The following is an 18,767-nucleotide window of genomic DNA, read 5'->3' on the forward strand; positions in this document are numbered from 1 at the left end:
AGAAACCCTTCCCAAGAACAGATACAGCAGCTCTGTCCCCATCAGGGTTCCCTGTAATCCCTGCTGCTTTTCCTCACCAACCCCTTTCCTGAATCAATGCTCATTAGCGTTAACTCCCAGCTCCGGCTGCTCCCTGTGCTAGGAAGAACAGCCAGTCACTTTGCCTGCTACTAATTCTTGGCTTCAGCCACTTCCCGTGAAATGAGTCCCACAGTCCAGGCACTGCATGAAGACGTATTTCCTCTGCTGTGATTCAATGCCTCTCTGTCCTCATGGGACGAGACGGAGACAACAGCCCTCTCCAATTCCATGCTGGTATTTCACAGACCTTGGCTCTCTCCCTCTCATTGGTTTGAGATAACAAAATTTTGGTCTCCCTTCCTGCTCCCAATCACTGCCACTGACCTTCCCTGACCCTCTTTCCTCCCCTGTGCTTCCTCCCTGAGAGGTGGAACATGAGCTTGCAGACAATAGCCAGGTGATTTACACAATGCAATCATCTTTTCCTTTTTATTCCCCACCCTGTTACCTGTGCATCATTTTTCTGCAGCTCAAGGCCAGGCTGGAGTGAGGCTCCAGCCCTTTCTCCCCATCTTCCCTACTAAGCCCCATACCTGATTTCATGCAGCTTGACAATCTCATTGATGATAACCACAAGGACCAAGGAAAGAAAACCCAGGAGCCATGAGACCGGGGAGATGGAAACGTGGTTAAAGGTCAATGAAGAATTGAGGTTTTCCCAGAGTTTCAGGTCCAGCACAGTCTGTGCCACTTGCCCCAGCAATCTAAGATCATAAACAGACACAGCAAATCTCAGCAGAGCTAACAAGCTTCCCAGGATCTGCAGATCAGGGTTCAGGCCCAGATGTAACACTCTTGAGCTCGCAACAGAGACCCTTCACCAATTCAGCAGTGGAGAACAATTGCTATGTACTATAATTTTCTTCAGCACCACCAAACTGGTGCTGGAGCAGGTCTAGAGCCCTCTTTCTTCCAGCACTCTGGAGTGCCTCATTAGAGCCTGGGAATACTCACACAACAGCCACAGTGAGCGTCCACCACCGGTTGGAGAGGGGGCTCTTCTTCCACAACGGCTTGGTGCGATGGACGTGGGTGATGGATATGAACACTATGGGGAGAGATGGAAGAGGGGGATATTTAGCATCACACACAGATACAACACTTTACAACATACACCAACAGCTATTACTCCAAAGGGATATGGGGTTTATGTCCCTGAAACCAGCGTTTCATTCAAGGTCCTTTCAGACCAGACTCCCCACAGTGATGCCAAGCCCCCAGATACGCTGGGCTGGGGGGAACGCAGTAGTACTACTGCACAGGATTACTTACTGTGAGGATGCCAAGGTTGGTTTGCAGCCTGGCATGATAAAGCAGATAAGGCAAAGGAGCAGAACTAGGGAGCGGGGTGGGGTGGCCTTGTCTCTGGGTCACTGCAGGCCTGCACCAGTGGAAACCTCCAGCCCAGAGAAAGACATTTAGCTCAAGACCTAGAGCTGTCTGCACAGGACAGAGCATTTGCTCAGCTTTTGCTTGGGCTCTTCAAAACAGCATTTCCCACCTGCCAGGCAGAGCATCCCTACCTAGCCTCAGTGGTCCAAAGCACATAAAACAGTAATGCACACTACCTCTCTCCAAAGCAGGGCTATTTCTCAAATCAGGAAGCATTTCTGTTGGCCTGCACATCTCAACATGCAATGCTCTGCCTGGCACCAAGGCACAGCACCACATGACATGGTGGAAAGGAAGCAGAGACCCTTTAAGGTTGTCAGAGAACAGCTGTATTTACTCTGCCAGGCAATCATGTGCAGGTGATGAGGGTCAGCCAGGGGCTGGCTCCCTGCCCCTCCAGAGGGTTTAAAAAGGCTTCCACCTCCAGGCTAGTCACAGCTGCACCACTGCTGTTTGTGGGAAGGAAATGGGTGCTTCACAAAATGGCAGCAGGCATATAAGGACTTTTGAAGCAGGGAATATTTTTGGAGAGCTGCAGGATGCTGCTAGCTGATTTGCAAGAAGGCAAAGAGAGATGCTGCTCTTCTGGTAAGACTGGAAAGGAATCAGCACTTCACCAGGCTTGTAGGAGGCAGAATCAGCTCTGAAGGTGCTGTCTTTAATCTGTTAGGCAATGTTCAGTAAGACAAAGGGCTTTATGTCTGTGCTGAGAAGCCGTTGCAGTGTCTGCTTCTACCAGGGAGTTTGTGCTCTGGCATGGGGGCAAAGAAAGAGGCAAAGGATGCAAGTTTTCCCCCAGAGTGGGGAAGGGGGGGTCTGGGAACATGGACTTACCTGTATGTAAAACAATCAGGCCAGCTGTGAGCTTCTGGGCTACAAGAAGAGCATTGGAAAATGTCCCAAACCAGTCAGGAGCACCATCAGCATCGCTAGTAAATGAGAGGACACAGGAAAGAAGTCAACAGTGGGGACTTAGTGTCTCTGACCTGTTCCCACCAGAGCCATGTCCTCCTCTGATAGCTGAGAAAACTAAGTGTGAGCTTGGATTCAGGCTGTCCTAGTCCCAGGAGGCAACATGAGCAACTGCCCCAAAGAGGCAATTGTCAAGGCTATAGGGAAAGCACCCAGCCCTCTGTATAGCCATTATAGCTGGATCATCCAAGAGTCTGAAGCTTCTTAGAAGGGAATCGGCCCTACCTGGGAAGGGCAAGAGCAACAAGCCCTGCAGGGTGAGGGGTGTGTGTGCCAGACTCAGTTCCTCACCTGTGCAGCATAATGGAGGAGCAGGCTGTGAGATTGAGGCTGGTAGTGTTCACCTCTTTGCAGGACTCGTGCAGTGTGAACCCGAAGCAGATGAGGCAGGAGCAGATGGTCAGGCTGAATTTCAGCAGGAAGCAGAACAGGAAGTAATGCTGTGTCTGTGAATAAGGGAGAGACAGGAGGATGACATGGGCATGTCACTGGCCCAACCTTCCCTGCATGAACCATCAGGGAACTGGTGTCTGCAAAAGACAAGCTGTAATACAGATGAGATGCTGCACTGTGGATCTGCCCTATGGGCATGCTGACACTAAGGGATTCCCTTCCCGTCCATGCCAGGCTTTTGGATAGCATGGTTCATGCTGTGGATCAATTTATGAAGGGAGCTGGGAAGGCACAGGGCCTCAGCTATGCATCAACACTGATACAAAGTAGAAAAGAAAAATGTGTGAATAATTTTAATCTGATGGGCCACCTACCTTCTTAGGAATGGAAGTCAAGTTTTTTCCTGTCGCCATGGTCATGATGGAGCTGTGGGGAGGCTTGCCCAGGAGCGAGATGCTGGAGAAAGGTAAGTTAATCTCTCAGTAACAAGTTCGGGCACCAGAACTATTGCTTTTTTGTCTGTGTCTAATATTTGAATCCAAATAACTTCCTCAGACTGCGTGGAGAATTGGCACGTATCTGGCCACTGCCTTAAGCATATGCTGTAAAAGGTGTCATTCGCGGCAGGGGCAGACAGGGAGAGAGATGACCTCCAAATATGTACCTTGGCCTCTGCCTGACACCCTAGGCTCTCCATCACACTCCAGCCAGTGCAACAGTATCAGGGTCAGAAGATCATTTTCAGCTGGAGGTTCAAGCCACAAATAATAGCAGCTCTCAGGCAGGGCTAACACAGCAGTACACAAATTCTCCTATCTGTCTTTCCAAGCACCTTCTCAAAGCAGGTGCTTGGAATAATCCTTGCAGCCTTTTCGGTATGCCATGGGTGATGTCAGCTTTCTTTAACATGGACACAGTGAGGCTGGGGGACTGGCCTGTGCATCCTGTGGGTGAGAGGCAGGAGATTCTACCCTGTCTGATAGACTCACCTCAGCAGTGGGTAGCAGAAACAGGAGAGCCACACGATGTCTGTGGTACTGAGGATGGGGGGCAGCTGCACCAGGCAGGAGAGGAACTGGACAGGAACAATCCAGAGTGAAGAGTGTAAGCTGTGCTAGGACAGTATCGTTACCCAAGATGCCACTGACCTCCCCCAAAACACTGAGATAAGCTGGTAACTAGGCTGCCACTGCACAGCCTTTCCACATGTTCCAGGCTGCTGGGGCAGGTGCCACAGGGGGTGCTTTTCTCCAGGGAAAAAGGGGTTGGAAAGAAACCTCTGTAGGAGGGTCAGGGAGAAGGGACATGTAGGCTGAGATCACATAGTATCTACCTGTAATTTCCCCAAACATGCTGTGTAAACCTGACTGAAGGCCACCTTCCTCTCTCAAAGGCTGCCTCATTGCAGCCACCCATACCCATGCTAGCACTCCTGTCCTCTGAGCTAAATGCTGTCCCCACCCAGGCCAGGACTCACCTGAATGACAACCAAGGTCAGCTGGCATTGCAGCAGGAAGAGGAAACACTTGCGGATCCCATACGTTGCATGCCTGGCCTGGAAGGAAGTACAAGCCCTCAGAGCCCTCACTCTGATGGGAGCAGTTATCAGCCAAGAGCAATTACTGGCAGGCAGGGGCAGAACATGTGGCCTGCAGGGGAAGTGGGAGGGGAGAGGATCTGGACACATTGTAAGCAAAAGGGGAAGGTCTCCTGCCTAGATGTAGAGGTTGTGAAGGAAAGGCAGAATTTAGCCAAGGGGTAAGTTTGTTTAAACCTCCTGGCTTTTCTGGGGTAACACTTCTCCCTAGCACTGCATTGTTGTCTAGCTAGGGATCTCTGCAAGTTTATACTTTATCCAGTTGAACAATATTCATGTTCTGTTGCCACAAGGCACCATTCCCAAACCATCCCCTACACCTTGGACTGGTAGGGCCAGGGAGGAAGAGTATCTTTGTGCTCCCTGAACAAAGGACAGGAGACATGAGCAAAGCTAACACTGGCAGCTTGCTGTGGGCAACTGAACAAAAATGCTCACACGAGCTCCTGGCTTTGCTCTTTGTGAGCTGCAGGCAGAGGGATGAGTATTAGAGAGGGGATATGCCTGGCTTACCTGCTCTATAAGCCTGATGATGCTGGTACTCTCTTCTTGGCGGAAGGACATGGAGCAAGGCAGGCTGTTGAGTTGCCCCGAGAGCTGCAGCGGGGTGAGCTCATCAGACACATGAGTCATGGTGGTGCTGGTGGCATAGCCAAAAGTCTCCCAGGAGCAGCGAGATGGGTAGAGAGGGTCCAGTGCTATACTGCAAGGACAACACAGGAGCATTAGTGAAAATCCTCATCCCAGAGGAGAAACTACATTTCACTGCAGTCCAGTTGTAAAGTCATGCTGTGCCACCTCTATCTACCTTGCTGGTTGAGAAGTCCTGAGCTGCAGCATGAATTTAGGATCAATCTCCCTAGACTTTCAGTTATTCCCAAAGAAATAATAAACATATTTGGGTTTGTGGCTCATGGTCAATGAACTGGTTGATCCAGAGGGGCATTTCCACTTTTTACCCAACAAGAAGCATCTGTAATGCCAGCTGGTGCACAATAGTTCAGCATGCCAGAGTAACAGCTTCCTTTCAAAGATGGAGAGAAATATCTCTGTGTGTCAAGGGATCTAGGTAATCATCCCATCCAATACCACCCAAATGTCCCTTATGGAGACAAATGCAGCAAATAGTGGGCAGAGCAATTGTGAGCATCACCCTGCACAACCCACAGGTCTGATGTGACCCATGGCTGGGCACTTGCTAAGCTCAAGGCAAAGGCAGCTGGAGGAGTCTGGATCCTGCCCCACCTGATATCACTTTGCAGGAAGAGGCAGCTGTTCCGCAGGTTGGCAGAGCTTCCCAGACAGCAAGTCACCTCCCCATACTCCTGCATGATCTTGATCATCTCACACATGGCTGCAAAGGGACAGAAGGAGAAACACAGTGTGTTATCTCATTATGCAGACAAAGATGTAGTGTTTCACGCACCCTTTCCAGTCAGGATAACAAGCAATCAGATCTTTCAAAATTACCCCAACTGATTTCTTCAGTCATGTATAGTGAGATACAAAGTCAAAGTAGACAATTAGACAGCTAATTAATTGCAGTCCAAGTGCCCTGTATACCTGCCTGCTGCAGGAACTGAGCTGTGATTCAGAGATTTGCATCTCTAGCACATCTCCTTCAGACCAGAGCTGTAGGTATAGCCTGGGTATATAATACAGATGGCTTCAGCATCAAATGGTCTTGTTACAAAACAGGAGAAATTAAATAAACCTAAATAATTCAAACCTAAAATAAATACACAATTTTAAGTTCTGCTCAGCAGCACATCACTGCTGTTCCAAGTCTAAAGGAACAGAGGGAATACAACCACTCCAAAAGCAGTGCCACACTTAGTCATACTCAGAGCCAGCCCCTGTTCCTGCACTCCCACCACTACGTCTAGCCTTCATCAATCTTTTTATCAACATCCTTCTGGGGCCTTTAAATCAAAGCTGGTGTTTGATCTGATTTTTCTTCTGTAGCTCTGTGCACAGTGTTCTGTGTGTATATGAATTTTCTAGAATGCTCTAGGCAAAAAAACCCCAAACCCACCCTCTGCAGATTCCTGTGTAAACAACTTATCTAAATGACTGGTGCACCCAGATTTGCAGCACAGTGAGGGGTTAGATGAAGTGGGGAATTGCCACTTCAGTCAAAAAGATAGAGGAAATCTACTGGGCACTGAATGCCTAGGCTGTAACTGGTTCTCACTGGCACTGTAAACTGTGCCCAGAAGTACCTAAAATGCCAAATCGTAATGATGCTTAACACTTTTACTGTTGACTGGACAGGTATTAGCCAGCTCAACATTCAGCCCCTTTCTTAGATAAAATAGTATCTCTCGGAGAGATAAAGAAATTTTGTCCTTTCTGGTCTCTGCAATCAAAAATTCTGCAAAGCAGCAGACGGTGTTAACAGCAACTGCCAGAGGAAAATGCTTCTGGGAAGTGATTTCCAAGTTATATAAGGCAGCGAAGGTTGTGAGCAGAGATCAAAGTCTCCTAGCACACTGATGATGCTTATTTAAGAAAAAAAGGCAGTGGCATTTTGGATGTTTGCTTTTGTGTCTCTTACGGATGCAAATTGAAAGGAGTGGTTGTTAGCCCAATTCTGTAGCTAGGGAACAGCTGCATTAAAAGAAGTTAACACCTGGCTTCCCACAGGTAGCAATAGAAGGTCACTTATATCAAAATGCCCTTCTAGATTTCCTGACTGTATCCCCTTCCTTTCACCCATGTCCACACCCAGGTGAGCCAGAGCAAATGGATGGGGAAGGTACTCATGGGCAGTAGTAGGACAGACCCAGGCTCTATGCCACTTACTCTCCGGGGTGCAGTCTGTGAAGAGGGGCACCAGCAAAGGCACATTGTCTATGTTCTGCAGGTGAGGTCTCACCTGGTGGATCCCCCGTGGGAGTTTGGCCTGAAAAAGAGAAAGAAGGGGACTGTGCATGTGTGAGGGAGAGACATTTCAGAGGGAACTGCTTGAATGAGAATCGTGATTCCCAGAATTACGCAACTTCAAGATCAGACACAAATTGATGTCCCTGCAGACAGAAGCTGGCTTTTCCAAGCCACTGTAAAAAGTCTTCTGCTAAAGTTCTACACTGACAGGCCAGGCTGTCTGTGCTCACCCTCACCATTTGTAAGATCAGCATGATAAACCTGTGCTCAAGGATTTCTAAGGACTTTTTACCTGTGTGGAGAATCTAGTCAGAGACTATGCGCTGTCTTCCAGCAGCTAGATCTATTTCAATTCCAGCCACATCAACACACAGCAAGGGAAGAGTTCTTGCTTTCTAAAACCAGGCCTGATAGATTTTTATTTTTTTTAAATTTGCCTCTATCTCTGATATTCCTGTAACCTCTGCTGAGCATGTCTGAGTTCTTTATGAAGTGGGAAGTTTGTCCTTCACTGACTACTGGGCAGCACCAGCCATGGCTCACAGCTGGAGGAGAGATAAAGTTTACTCTGCCTGCATGGAATGTGGGGACATTCCCACTCCCTGCCCAGCACATGGGAAGGGGACCCACACAGACTGAGATGCAGCTCTCAAGGCTATCCCGTGTGTTGTCATCTCCATTCCTAAACTCCAAAGAGAAGACCTGTTCAGCAAAAGTGATGAACTGAGAGAACCCCAAACTTCCAGGCTCTAGATACCAAGCTGGAAGAGGGTGGGGGAAATCAGGAGTCCCAATGCAAACCAGCCAATCAATCTGCTTTGAAGAGGAATTCCCTCTGGGAGTAATGAGGTGGTACTGCTGACCATGACAACAGCACAAGGTGCATAGGGAAAGGGGGCCTCACCCTGTTGCAGTCCTCCAGGAAGCTGGGGATATCGCTGTCTGTTGGCTGAAAGCTGATGAGATCTGAGTGCCCTTCCTCTTCCATCAGCAGAAGCCCCTCCACATCATCTCGAGAAACTGGAGCAGAGAGAAGCAGCATAAACAATAAGCACAAACCTGCCTCTGCCACCCCTGTGCCACCCACCTATGTTCACGTGGTGCTGCAGAAGCCAGGAAACGTGAGGCCTGATTTTCTAGGTTAGCAAGACTTAGATCCCCCTCAGTCATCTAAAATGCAGTATTTTTAGATGACTAATCTGCTCAGAGGTAGATATATGAGCCTAGTCTCTGCTCTTTTGAGACACGATAGTTTGTCTGTTCTGCTCTCTTTCTTCTTCTAGGGGAAGAAGAGAGTAAAGAAATCCCACCTGAAGTAAGAAAAAAGAGTAATGAGCAGGCAAGACACCCTCAGTGGCTTGACCAGGGCCCCAGCAAGAACCAAAAGTACTAACAAGCAGTTGTAAATTCATGGCAGCTGGCGCACACAAGGACATTTGTTTCCAACAACTGCAGTACTGACTGGGTAGAAAGTCTATAAATTAAGACTCTCTCGCTCACACACACACCTCAGGCCCATCCAGTTTTGTGCTCAAAGCTCTGAAGGATCACGTATCTGGTGAGGACACAGGAACCTATGAATGGGTTTAAAAGAACCATCCAGGAAACACGTGGCATTCAAAGTGGCTTAGGTGCAGTTCTCTCACCCTGATGTAGGTCATCATGCAGAGAGCCAGCATGGCTGGGGCTAGAGGGAGGGATCTCTGAGCCAGGCACATCACCATTAGGCGTTAAAGATATGTGGCAATTCCAGCCGGTCTCAAGACCCATCTTCTCAGCAAACACCTGTAGGTGAGCAGACAAAAGATTTGAGTGTAGCTGTCTCGGTCAGAGTATTGCAGACCAGTGCCATATTGGAGTGTAGGTACCTTCTGGACCCATTAGCTAGCTGAATCAGATTAACCTTAGATTGCACTGGAGCTAAACTCTCCAGTCAGACAACCAGGGGACATGCAAGTTCAGGGGGTTCAGCAAAGACAGCTTACCTTGCTTTTAAGCTCATCTTCCAGGGAGAAGTAGACAAAACGAATGCAGGCATTGACCAATCCATCAATGAGGCGGACAATGTCAAGACGGGCCTGATACTGAGATGAGACCATTCCCATGAAGATCTGTCCGCTCAGAGCCTGGATACAGTCTTCCTTCTCCATCACTTCCCCAATCCCTTCTTCAGGCATGCAAACAACACGCAATCACATTGAGACATAAGGGGCCACAGGTGCATCAGACGAAGTACATAGGATGGGAAAGGCCACCAAGATAACACACGAGGACAGAGTACCCAGACACACAGAAACATGCAGATATACACACACACACACACAGGAGGAAAGATGAAGAGACATCCATTTGTCCCAGCATACCCAATCACAGAAGTGGTTTCAGGACATCCCCACATATGCGACCAAGAATACAAATGTGAAACAGCAAGCATGGAAAGGAAAAAGACAAAACAGAAGACAGGGATCAGTCACAAAGAACTGGGGCAGAAAGGTGAAGGATGTATGCTGCATAATGTTCACATGTGCATTTTAAATACATCATACTGTGCTTAAACAACATGGCAACTCTGGCTGAGGCAGAGTGGCATCAGAGTATGAGGGACTGATGCAAAGGAACTGGATCACGTTCCCTCCAGTGACATTGCAGACACTCCCAAAGAGCCGAGCCTGCAAAGGCTCTTTGATAGGGTTCCTTCACCATCACCAGATCAGCCTGTGGTGAATGGGAGCTGCAGCAGCATGAGGAACAAAATAATAAAACACTTCACACAAATACAAAGCTTGCCACAGGTGGGACTGAAAGGTGTTTTGAAAAAAGTAGTCACAACTGCCTCCCAGCTGTTGGAAACCTTATTATTCACATTTTACAGAATGGGAGACCAAGGCAGAAAGAGATTAAGACTGGTTTTCTAAAAGAGCGTCCTGGAGGCTATGTAATGGTATGTGCTTATTTCTCAGTTTCCATTGCTGATCTGGAGGAGATGTACAATTCACCTAGTGAGAATCGGTTCCTTCAGCATAGCAACAAAATCCATCAAGGGAGAGTAGTCGCACACCACCACACATTTAATTCCTTTGAAAAACCCAATGTATGTGATTTCCATCAAATTAGACAAATAACAAACCAAGTATGGAAATACCTGGAAGTCTCGACTGTCAGTTGCCTGCTTTAAGAAACAGACTTCCAAAAAGTAGAAGAATTTCTCTGCAAGCTTCAGTAACTTAACTAGAAACATACCTACCAGCTGCTACATCATTACTTCCTCTGGAAATGCATCTGTTTCAGAAACCCTTAGTTCTCAAATTTCCATCTGCTACTCTGAGTAACAATGTTCTTACGGTTCTAGACTGATCAGAAAGAAAGCACTTAGCCCAGCAGCAGACATTACAGACAGCACGGAACACACATACCATCTGAGCTCCAGCTATTCCTCCGACTGCTCTGTTTGATGGGGGTCGTCCCGGGGAGATCACAGCATGTGAAGATAGCACTCTGCCCAGGGACCTGCACCAGTTCTATGCACTTGCCATTGAGTTGGGAGGACAAGGCACAATGCATTGGCTTGTATGCAAAGGCAGAACAGTATCCTGAGAGGCAGGCTCGCTGGTAGAAATCTAAGACCTTCTTCCTATGTGGAAGAGACAAAAACCAGACAAAGTTAGCAGAAATGTGCCACATTTCTGACAAGGTACACTGTAGTTCAGTGTAGATATCACCAGCTGGGTATTTGGAAAAACGTATTTCATGAGGAGTAGTCAGAGACTCTGAAAAAGCCTTTCCTTACTGTTTCTGCATTCTCTAAGCTGCAGGCACTACAGGGCAACAAAACCACGTATTCCAACAGGGGCAGGGGTGGATGTTTCTGTTTGCTCATCAGACAGATTGATGAGTATGAACACAGTACTCTTTGAATACACTTATTAATATAATATGCTCTATCTGGCTGCCAGATGACTCCAAGGAAGTTCACTGCATGACAGCAGAAACTTAATTCATCAGAAAGAATCTATCTGTAGGGAGATAAACACCAAGGAAGGAACTGACAACTCTGACAATAGTATCTATGGCAGAGATAGTTACAGTAACAGACTTTTCTCCTATCCCCTTTCAGAGTTTGAGTCCCAGGAGCTGTATATGAAGTCTCCATTTAGTCAATATCTCTTACATTGCTATAATTATAACAATTAATAATAAGCAGAGACAGCTCGTGTTCATAACTTACTTGAAGCTTCTCTTAAATAGCTTAACAAGCATCAGTAAAGGAAATTTTAATGAAGAGTGACCAGGTTCCCTCTGCAATTTATCTGCAGCTCCTGAATGCACCAAATGACAAAGCTGCCCACCTGTCAGAGCCAGAGAGGGGGTAGATATCGGTACCGTCCCAAAAGTCTGTGCAGGCCTCAAGGATGATGTCAGCAGTCCCATGAGAAAACATCTGCTCAGTGCCTGAAGTGTAGGAGAACAATGAGTCAGCATCACACATACAGGCTCCTAGGAAAGGGATATTATACCAATTGCTCCCTTATTTGTTAAAAGCAAGCGTTCCTGCAAACTGCCTTGATGCACTCCAGATATCCCCTTTCCTCTGTTGAAAGTCTTCAGTCCCCATCGAGAAATTATTCAAGACTGGATGACATGTATTCAGCTGCTATTTGTCTAACTGTGAGTTCAAACAAGGCTGTGATAAAATGTGAGCCATGTAGTCAGTTCCTATTCTGCCCTTACACTGTGTAACAATCCTGCTCCTACAGAAGGTGGGATAATACCTTGCTCCTGTATCCGACAGAGCAGAAGAAAAGATACTCCTGTGTGCCTCTTCTGATGAAAGTACAAGCACCAGCGATGAACCTATCGCGATCAAAGTCTGCCGACACTGGAAAGTGCACGCAATTTTAGGCCAGGCGTGGATCTAAAGGGTAAGAGCTATTCTTGAATACCTTCCATTCAAGTAGCAGAAGATAATTTAACAGTGTGACCCATTAGATAGCAGCCTGTTTCACAAAGGGTCCTGAAAAACGTGTTAAATCAGAATGGGTCAAAAGTTCAATGTACCAGACTCTAAAAAAGTAGCTCATGTTGTGATCAGGGAAGAACTGAAAATCAGTGGACACCACAGCTTGTCCCGTTTTTTTTCCCCCCCAACTACTTTACTCTTTAATACAGACTTAAAATCTTTCACTCCCTCTTGTAGACAGGGGTGTTAAAAAGTGTTTCCCAAAGGTGTGTGATGACACTTGTCTGATGCAGGTCCCAAGCACAGGACATGAGTTAAAGGATGCGGGACTGCCTTCTCCTCCACACTTCCTGCTCCCTTTCATGAGCACTGATACATTAACATTGCATGCACGTAGACTTCACTGTCTAGGTTCCCTCCTCCAGCTGCTCTGTGACTTTGCCCCCAACAGCTTCAAAGCTGATCTAATGAAAAAAACATCACTGCCAAGAAAAATGAGCCCAAATGCTTCTTGCAGGCATTGTTGCTGACTGCAAATGCTCACACTAGCTGGTGAAATCAAGAGCCAAGAATATCCACTTGCACAAACCAGGCAGGGACCTTCAGGAACACCAGAGGATTTTCCAAAACATAGCAGCTCTCTGCTATAAATAGTCATCACACGCCAAGTTTATCAGCATAACAAACCTCCAAGATGAATAGGAGCTGTATGTGAAAGAAGGACCCTGTTTCAGGGACACAAAGGAGTACTTGTACAGAGCTCTGGTTAATTTTATTGTATAAACACCTAATCTTTCCCACCTTGCTCCTGCAGTCATATAGTCCTTGCTAGGAAAGAGGGAACGAGAGTTGTTTATTGATTCATGCAAAACCTATGCCCTGGACACAGAGCAAGATCTTGCAGATGACCACATGCACACACATACCTACGTTCACGCTGACAGCAATTGCAATCCATTTCCCATTCAGTATCATCAGCATCCCACACGACAATCCTTCTAAGGGGTAAATGACAGTGACAGCACACACTATAAACTGGAAGGAGTTCATTCAGCTGTCGTTGCCAGTAAAGTGAGCTCAGCCTCTTCCCTTCCTAAATCATGAACTTGAAGGCCAGGATTTCTCTGGCACAAGGGAGAAAACTAATGAATAGGACAGAGGGTATGACTAGCCATTCATGACTGCTGGGACTCGTGAGCAAGAACGAAGCCGCTCTAGCTGAGCCAGTGAGACAGCGCAAAAGGAATCTAAGAGTGCAACTATAGCGAGGAAAGACAGAGATGTATCAAGCCATTTTACTCCCCTGAAGATGCCGGTGAGCCCCTCATTTCCATGTGGTTACTATGGATTTGGGATGAACACTGCCAGATGGTGAGACACATATTTCAATGAAATAGCAAGGGAACATACAGATAAGCTACCTCCTATTTCTGCTACAGCTGTAGAATTTATTATCTATCTCCCTTTGACTTCAGCACGTCATGGGAGCGGGTGGATTCAAAGATTTATTCACAACTAATGTATCAAGAGAGATTGGTTATGATCATCTGGTCTGACTCTTCTGCATAAACAGAGCCATTTGATTTCACCCAATATTATCTGCATAATCCATTATTTCTGGTTGTACACATTTTAGAAAGTTTCAAGGGACAAGATTATCACGTGAGAGGTGTTCCAACGGTTAACTAACCCTGCTGGCAAAATTCCTCTTAGAATTTACTCTAGACAGCATAATCCAGGTCACACATGTATTCGTCTGAGCTCCAGCCTCTAAACTAAACCGTTTAAAAATGAGGATAAGGAGTTGAAATGAGGCAACATTAAAGGTTTTTCCCTACACTAAGAATCTCAGCATCAGAAAAATTCTTGCTCACAAAGGCAAGATAGCAGCAATTGGGACAAACGAAAAAGCTCCTCCCCAGATTAAGATACAAATTTAAGAAGAACTGGGCAAAAGAAGACAGTTTAGCTGGTAAATCTCTGGCCAGCATAATAATCATATTTCAGATTCAATATGGAATGTATGTTAACTCCAGAGAGCCAAGTTTGGTCCTTTTAAGGCATTAGGAGGAGACTAAGAGCTCTGACAGGCAAGCTGTTAAATCTTGCTGAGGTGCTTTAAGACCTCATGGTGCCCAGCTGTGCATCCCCTCCATCCTAGCCCATTCCTATTAGAATAGGAAGGAGTAGAAGGAGTGGAGAAGTCAGCATGGCAGTATTCATGGTCACCATGAGTTTGCATGGGATTTCTGTGACTTCTTATTAGTATGCAATATAGAAATAGAATATGCAATATAATACACTACACAACTCACTAAGGTAATGATTTATGACTTGGGCTATCAGAAGGATGAGTATCACTAGCTAAAACCCTGAGTAATATTCAACTCTGTGCAGTATCAGTTACACTAACATAATGAAGTCTATTCAAAACCCCCCCAAAAAACCCACCTTGCTCTGCACTACCATTTGGTCCCAGAAGACAGGTTTGCTATGTGCTAAGGTAATTTAAAAAAATTATTTATGATTCTGGAGTGAGCCAGAGTTGGGAAGAATTCCCCCCCTCAGTATGCCGTAGCACTGATCACAAAGGTTTGTTGAGCGTAACTGTACTAGTCACAGGCAGAGCAAGGCTGTCAACCCACAGGGATTCCAGACTGTTCCAGTCTGACATTTTCTAGACTCTGTGGAAAAGATCGTCCTGTCCCAAGTGGATGCCCAAAGAAAGGGGCAGTCTTACTGGTAGTGGTGTCCTTCACGAACAGGTTAATCATGTGGCTCAGGGGTGGTCTCCTCTTGGTGATGGATGAAAGCTTCCCCAGGATTGTTTCCTTAACCATCTCATCACTTGGCAAGCGGTACAAGGCCAAATAGTTCTCCTGCTTAAAAAGATCTTTAGCACCTGGTGTGAAACCTGAAATGTGAACATAAGGAGGAAAAAAATTAGGCTCTAACCAAAGCAAAAGAAAGGTCATGTCTCCTGCTTCTGTGCCACTTTGCCTGCGCTCATTCTGACATCTCCCCAGCAATAGGTAGGTGAGCTGTGCTCACTTGCATCTACACCAAGATGGCTCAAGCTCTATGACGAAAAACATTCAGAAGGACTAGATGTCATTAGTAATTACAGCCTTCATGCTTCTGGTTCATTGAAGAGAGGAACTGTGACATTGAAGGACAGGCACAGAAGTGAGTTCAGAGCTTCCAAATTTTAATCCTAGTGTTACTTCTAACCTCTTATCTCCCCTATGCCTCGGTTTTCCCATCTATAAAATGAGCTGAGGTACATCACATCATTTATACCCAAATTCCTGGTAAAGCATTACTGTAAAGACAGGGCAGCTACCTGTCCATTAGCAGGTATTCTTTGTGTCCTGATGAGACTGGCAGGCTCAAGCCAGAAGAATACCAAGCCTAGCCAGGGCTAGCTGGAAATATCCTTGATGACATTTGTGCCTTTGATAGTGTCTACAATGTCAGAACTTGCCAAAAGCAATCTCTTTAATAGATTCTTTTGGCAACCAAACAACAACAGTCAGCTCTGTAATTCCACCTTCTCAGCAACCAGGACTGGGGAAATATTTTTCGTGTGCTCTCTAAGGATTAAATGTCTATTGACACTGTGTCTGCTCATCTAATTTCTCCTTACCTATTAGCCTGGCAAGCTCACAGAGGCCCCAGGGCACATGGACAGGCAGCACGGCATTGTGAGTTTCCTGGAGGGCAATGTTGCAGAGGTGGTCAGAGAAGCGGCACAGACGCTCTGTCACACTGGCATTGCAGAGATTGAGCAGCACATTCAGGCCCAGAGGCTTGAGGGAATTCAAGTGCATCTGCCAGTTAGAGTCATCAAACTGGATGCAGGAGGGGTTCTGCTGGTCCTGGGACATGCTAAGCATCTCAAGGTGGTAGTCACACACAAAGTCTTCAGCCTCACAAGCCAACACCTCACTGTCACCAATAACCTGGTCCAACAGACAAGAAAATTCTAATTGGTTACAATGAGTACAGCTTGAGCCTAGAATCCTGCAGGGAATTCACAATTAAATTGCCAAAAGGGGAGACTCTACGGGTTTAAGTCTGTCCTATAGCTCCACAAAAGACTAATTCTGTGTCCCTTCAGCATGTCTTACCTGAGTATGTTCCTCCTCTCCACCCTCCGTGTCCTTGCTAAAACTCACATTGGACCCAGAGGGATGCTTGCTTCTGCTGTTTGGCTTTCGGTGGGCATGGGCATCAGGAGCCTTTGGAGGGTCACTAGACCAGTTGCTCCTCTCTTGCTCATTGGTCATGTGGACTGTGTCTGCCAGGGGGCCAGAGAGCAAAGCATCTCTTTCGTGGGGCTGCAAGAGACCAATGAAATGAACAGTGGTGACTCAGTGGTTGAACATGAGCCACTACTGCTTCACACGCTGCTTTAGGACTCCCATAGAAGAGGATCTCATCCTTGCTGCTTCTTTATCTTTTAAGCAAGAATTATGGCACAGGACTTCTCTACAAGCAAAGGGCCCCCCCTCTATAATACCACGTTGTGCGTGTCAGTCAGATTATGATTAAAGCCAACGTACTACATTATGGATTACATATCCCTCACCTCGTCTTCCATCTCAGGATGGCAGAAGGACCGTGTAGAGAGCTCATCAGTCAGATCTTCATGGCTATCATGAGGTGGTTCCACCTTCCCACTGAAGAACAGAACAGTCTCTGGGCTGGGGTTTGGCCAGGAAAGAATCCCCTGCTTGTCTACACAGCAGAGCACCTAGAACATCCCACAACACCCCCAAGAAAGCAAAATCTCAGTGAAAACATGTCTCATTGTTCATGCATAGTTGTAAATATCCCAAGTTTAATAAACATAAGAGGATAGACAAGTCCCTCCTTTGCCAAACTTCTGTCTTAAGAAACTGCACCTAATAACACTCCAAGAAATCCAAGAGTTCCTTGCTGTAGTGGGATGGGTGGGTTGTTTAAGACCAATTCTATCTCAGGATATTGCAAAACTAGGCATGAAAACCATGGAAGGAAGCAACTGCTGAACCTGTTTCACCAGCTACTGCCTTATCAGGACCAGAACCAGCTGGTTCTTGAACAAGAGTCAAGAGGGTTATGGGACCAGAACCAGAGCTGGAAAATACAGACACCCTGTTAGATACCACGGAGTATCTCTAAACATTGTTTTAGCCTGTAAATGTGCTGCTTGAATACGACAAGACACTTATAAACTACTCTACAAAGACATGTGCCTGAAGGGTTTCTAATCCCAGCATGGTGAACTGATTGCTAACAGTCTATGCTCAGGGAAGGACAACTTGTACAATGCAAATTAAGGATCCACGTAGGGCTCCTCCTTCTGACAACCCAGCAATACTCACAGTGACAGATCCCAGACTATGGAGCAAGCTGGAAGTGAAGCTCAGAGTTGGGGATTTGCCTTTTAAAACACAGAGGAAGTGGCTCCAGATACAGCGTATCATTTCCTGCCAAGGGAAGCAGAGGACATCAACAAATTAAAGACATATTCAGTGAAAGATGAGGGGAGAGAAGGAAGAAAGGGAGTACAACATTACCTGCTTTCAGGTTCAACACAGTGATACACTGTAAGATAAGCATCGGTCTCCGTGGGAACCTGTTAACTGATATGGTGCTGATGTTCTCAAGGGAAAGGCATTTCTTCCCCCTTCCAGAGGATGCTAACAGACAGTCTGATTGTCGAATTGAGAATTTACTGAAACTACCTTTGTCTATCCAAAAACACAGGAAGAAATTCTGAAGGGATTTCATTTGGGGTGAATCAGTTGCTACCTCTTAGTATTTTTTCCTAAAGTAACTCTCATCCCCTTGGATGAGTTTGAGGCCTTAAGCTTACAATCACCGTGCTGCAGATTGGGTAAATGGAGTCACTGTGATGAGGTGACTTGCCCAAGGCTACTTACTGAGACAGTGACAATGTTGGAAATAAAGCCCAGGTGCCCTGACTACTCCATCATTACAAATGAACTGTAATCAACATGGTAATAAACTGAAAGAAGGGGATATTTTGCAAAATTAAAATGTCAAGGTGACACCCTTCATCTTCCACATTAAAATGTTTCAGAGGGAGTCTGGATGGCAGCAATCAATCCAAGCACCAGAGCTGTATGTCAGCAAAACCAGGTTTGCATTACAGTGTTATTTTACTGCTTTTTAGCTGTTGTCCTGGAATGCTGTCACTGCACAGCACTTCCCCCAAAGCTCCTTAGATCAAATTCCTTAGATCCTAAGGGTTAGTACAGCCATAAGCTCAAATGCAAAACAACCATGAGCTATCACCAGGAAGAAAAAAAGCTCTTATTTAAACCAGTTTCTCATAAGCAAAAATGTTACATAGGTACAAAAGGAAAGAAGCAGATCTTTCCAACGAGGAAGGTCAGCTCTAATCACTCCCATTTAACACCTGAAAAACATCTCAGCTAAATGATGAACTGGCACAGAAAGACAACAAAATATTCAGCA

At 46.2% G+C, this 18,767-nt stretch overlaps 1 protein-coding gene across 4 annotated transcripts in view; it reads right to left on the reverse strand.

Moving 5' to 3' along the window:
• TMEM94 (transmembrane protein 94) overlaps nucleotides 1–18,767 on the reverse strand; it is a 52,362-nt gene that overhangs the window by 2,926 nt on the left and 30,669 nt on the right. For 3 of the 4 annotated variants that reach the window (XM_059828328.1, XM_059828329.1, XM_059828327.1), the window contains 20 exons: nucleotides 17,648–17,752; nucleotides 16,870–17,034; nucleotides 16,409–16,618; nucleotides 15,925–16,240; nucleotides 15,019–15,192; nucleotides 11,668–11,770; nucleotides 10,735–10,952; nucleotides 9,307–9,488; nucleotides 8,968–9,106; nucleotides 8,226–8,341; nucleotides 7,241–7,340; nucleotides 5,681–5,789; nucleotides 4,949–5,138; nucleotides 4,316–4,393; nucleotides 3,828–3,913; nucleotides 3,213–3,294; nucleotides 2,737–2,891; nucleotides 2,308–2,402; nucleotides 1,036–1,129; nucleotides 615–785 (listed from right to left, as the gene is read on the reverse strand). In XM_059828328.1, coding sequence (XP_059684311.1) covers nucleotides 615–785; nucleotides 1,036–1,129; nucleotides 2,308–2,402; nucleotides 2,737–2,891; nucleotides 3,213–3,294; nucleotides 3,828–3,913; nucleotides 4,316–4,393; nucleotides 4,949–5,138; nucleotides 5,681–5,789; nucleotides 7,241–7,340; nucleotides 8,226–8,341; nucleotides 8,968–9,106; nucleotides 9,307–9,488; nucleotides 10,735–10,952; nucleotides 11,668–11,770; nucleotides 15,019–15,192; nucleotides 15,925–16,240; nucleotides 16,409–16,618; nucleotides 16,870–17,034; nucleotides 17,648–17,752 — 2,888 coding nt within the window. The remainder of the gene's footprint in view (nucleotides 1–614; nucleotides 786–1,035; nucleotides 1,130–2,307; nucleotides 2,403–2,736; nucleotides 2,892–3,212; nucleotides 3,295–3,827; nucleotides 3,914–4,315; nucleotides 4,394–4,948; nucleotides 5,139–5,680; nucleotides 5,790–7,240; nucleotides 7,341–8,225; nucleotides 8,342–8,967; nucleotides 9,107–9,306; nucleotides 9,489–10,734; nucleotides 10,953–11,667; nucleotides 11,771–15,018; nucleotides 15,193–15,924; nucleotides 16,241–16,408; nucleotides 16,619–16,869; nucleotides 17,035–17,647; nucleotides 17,753–18,767) is intronic. The other variant, XM_059828330.1, reaches the window with a different exon arrangement.

The sequence above is a fragment of the Gavia stellata genome, chromosome 22 (genome assembly GCF_030936135.1).
Source record: "Gavia stellata isolate bGavSte3 chromosome 22, bGavSte3.hap2, whole genome shotgun sequence".
NCBI classification, from domain to species: domain Eukaryota; kingdom Metazoa; phylum Chordata; class Aves; order Gaviiformes; family Gaviidae; genus Gavia; species Gavia stellata.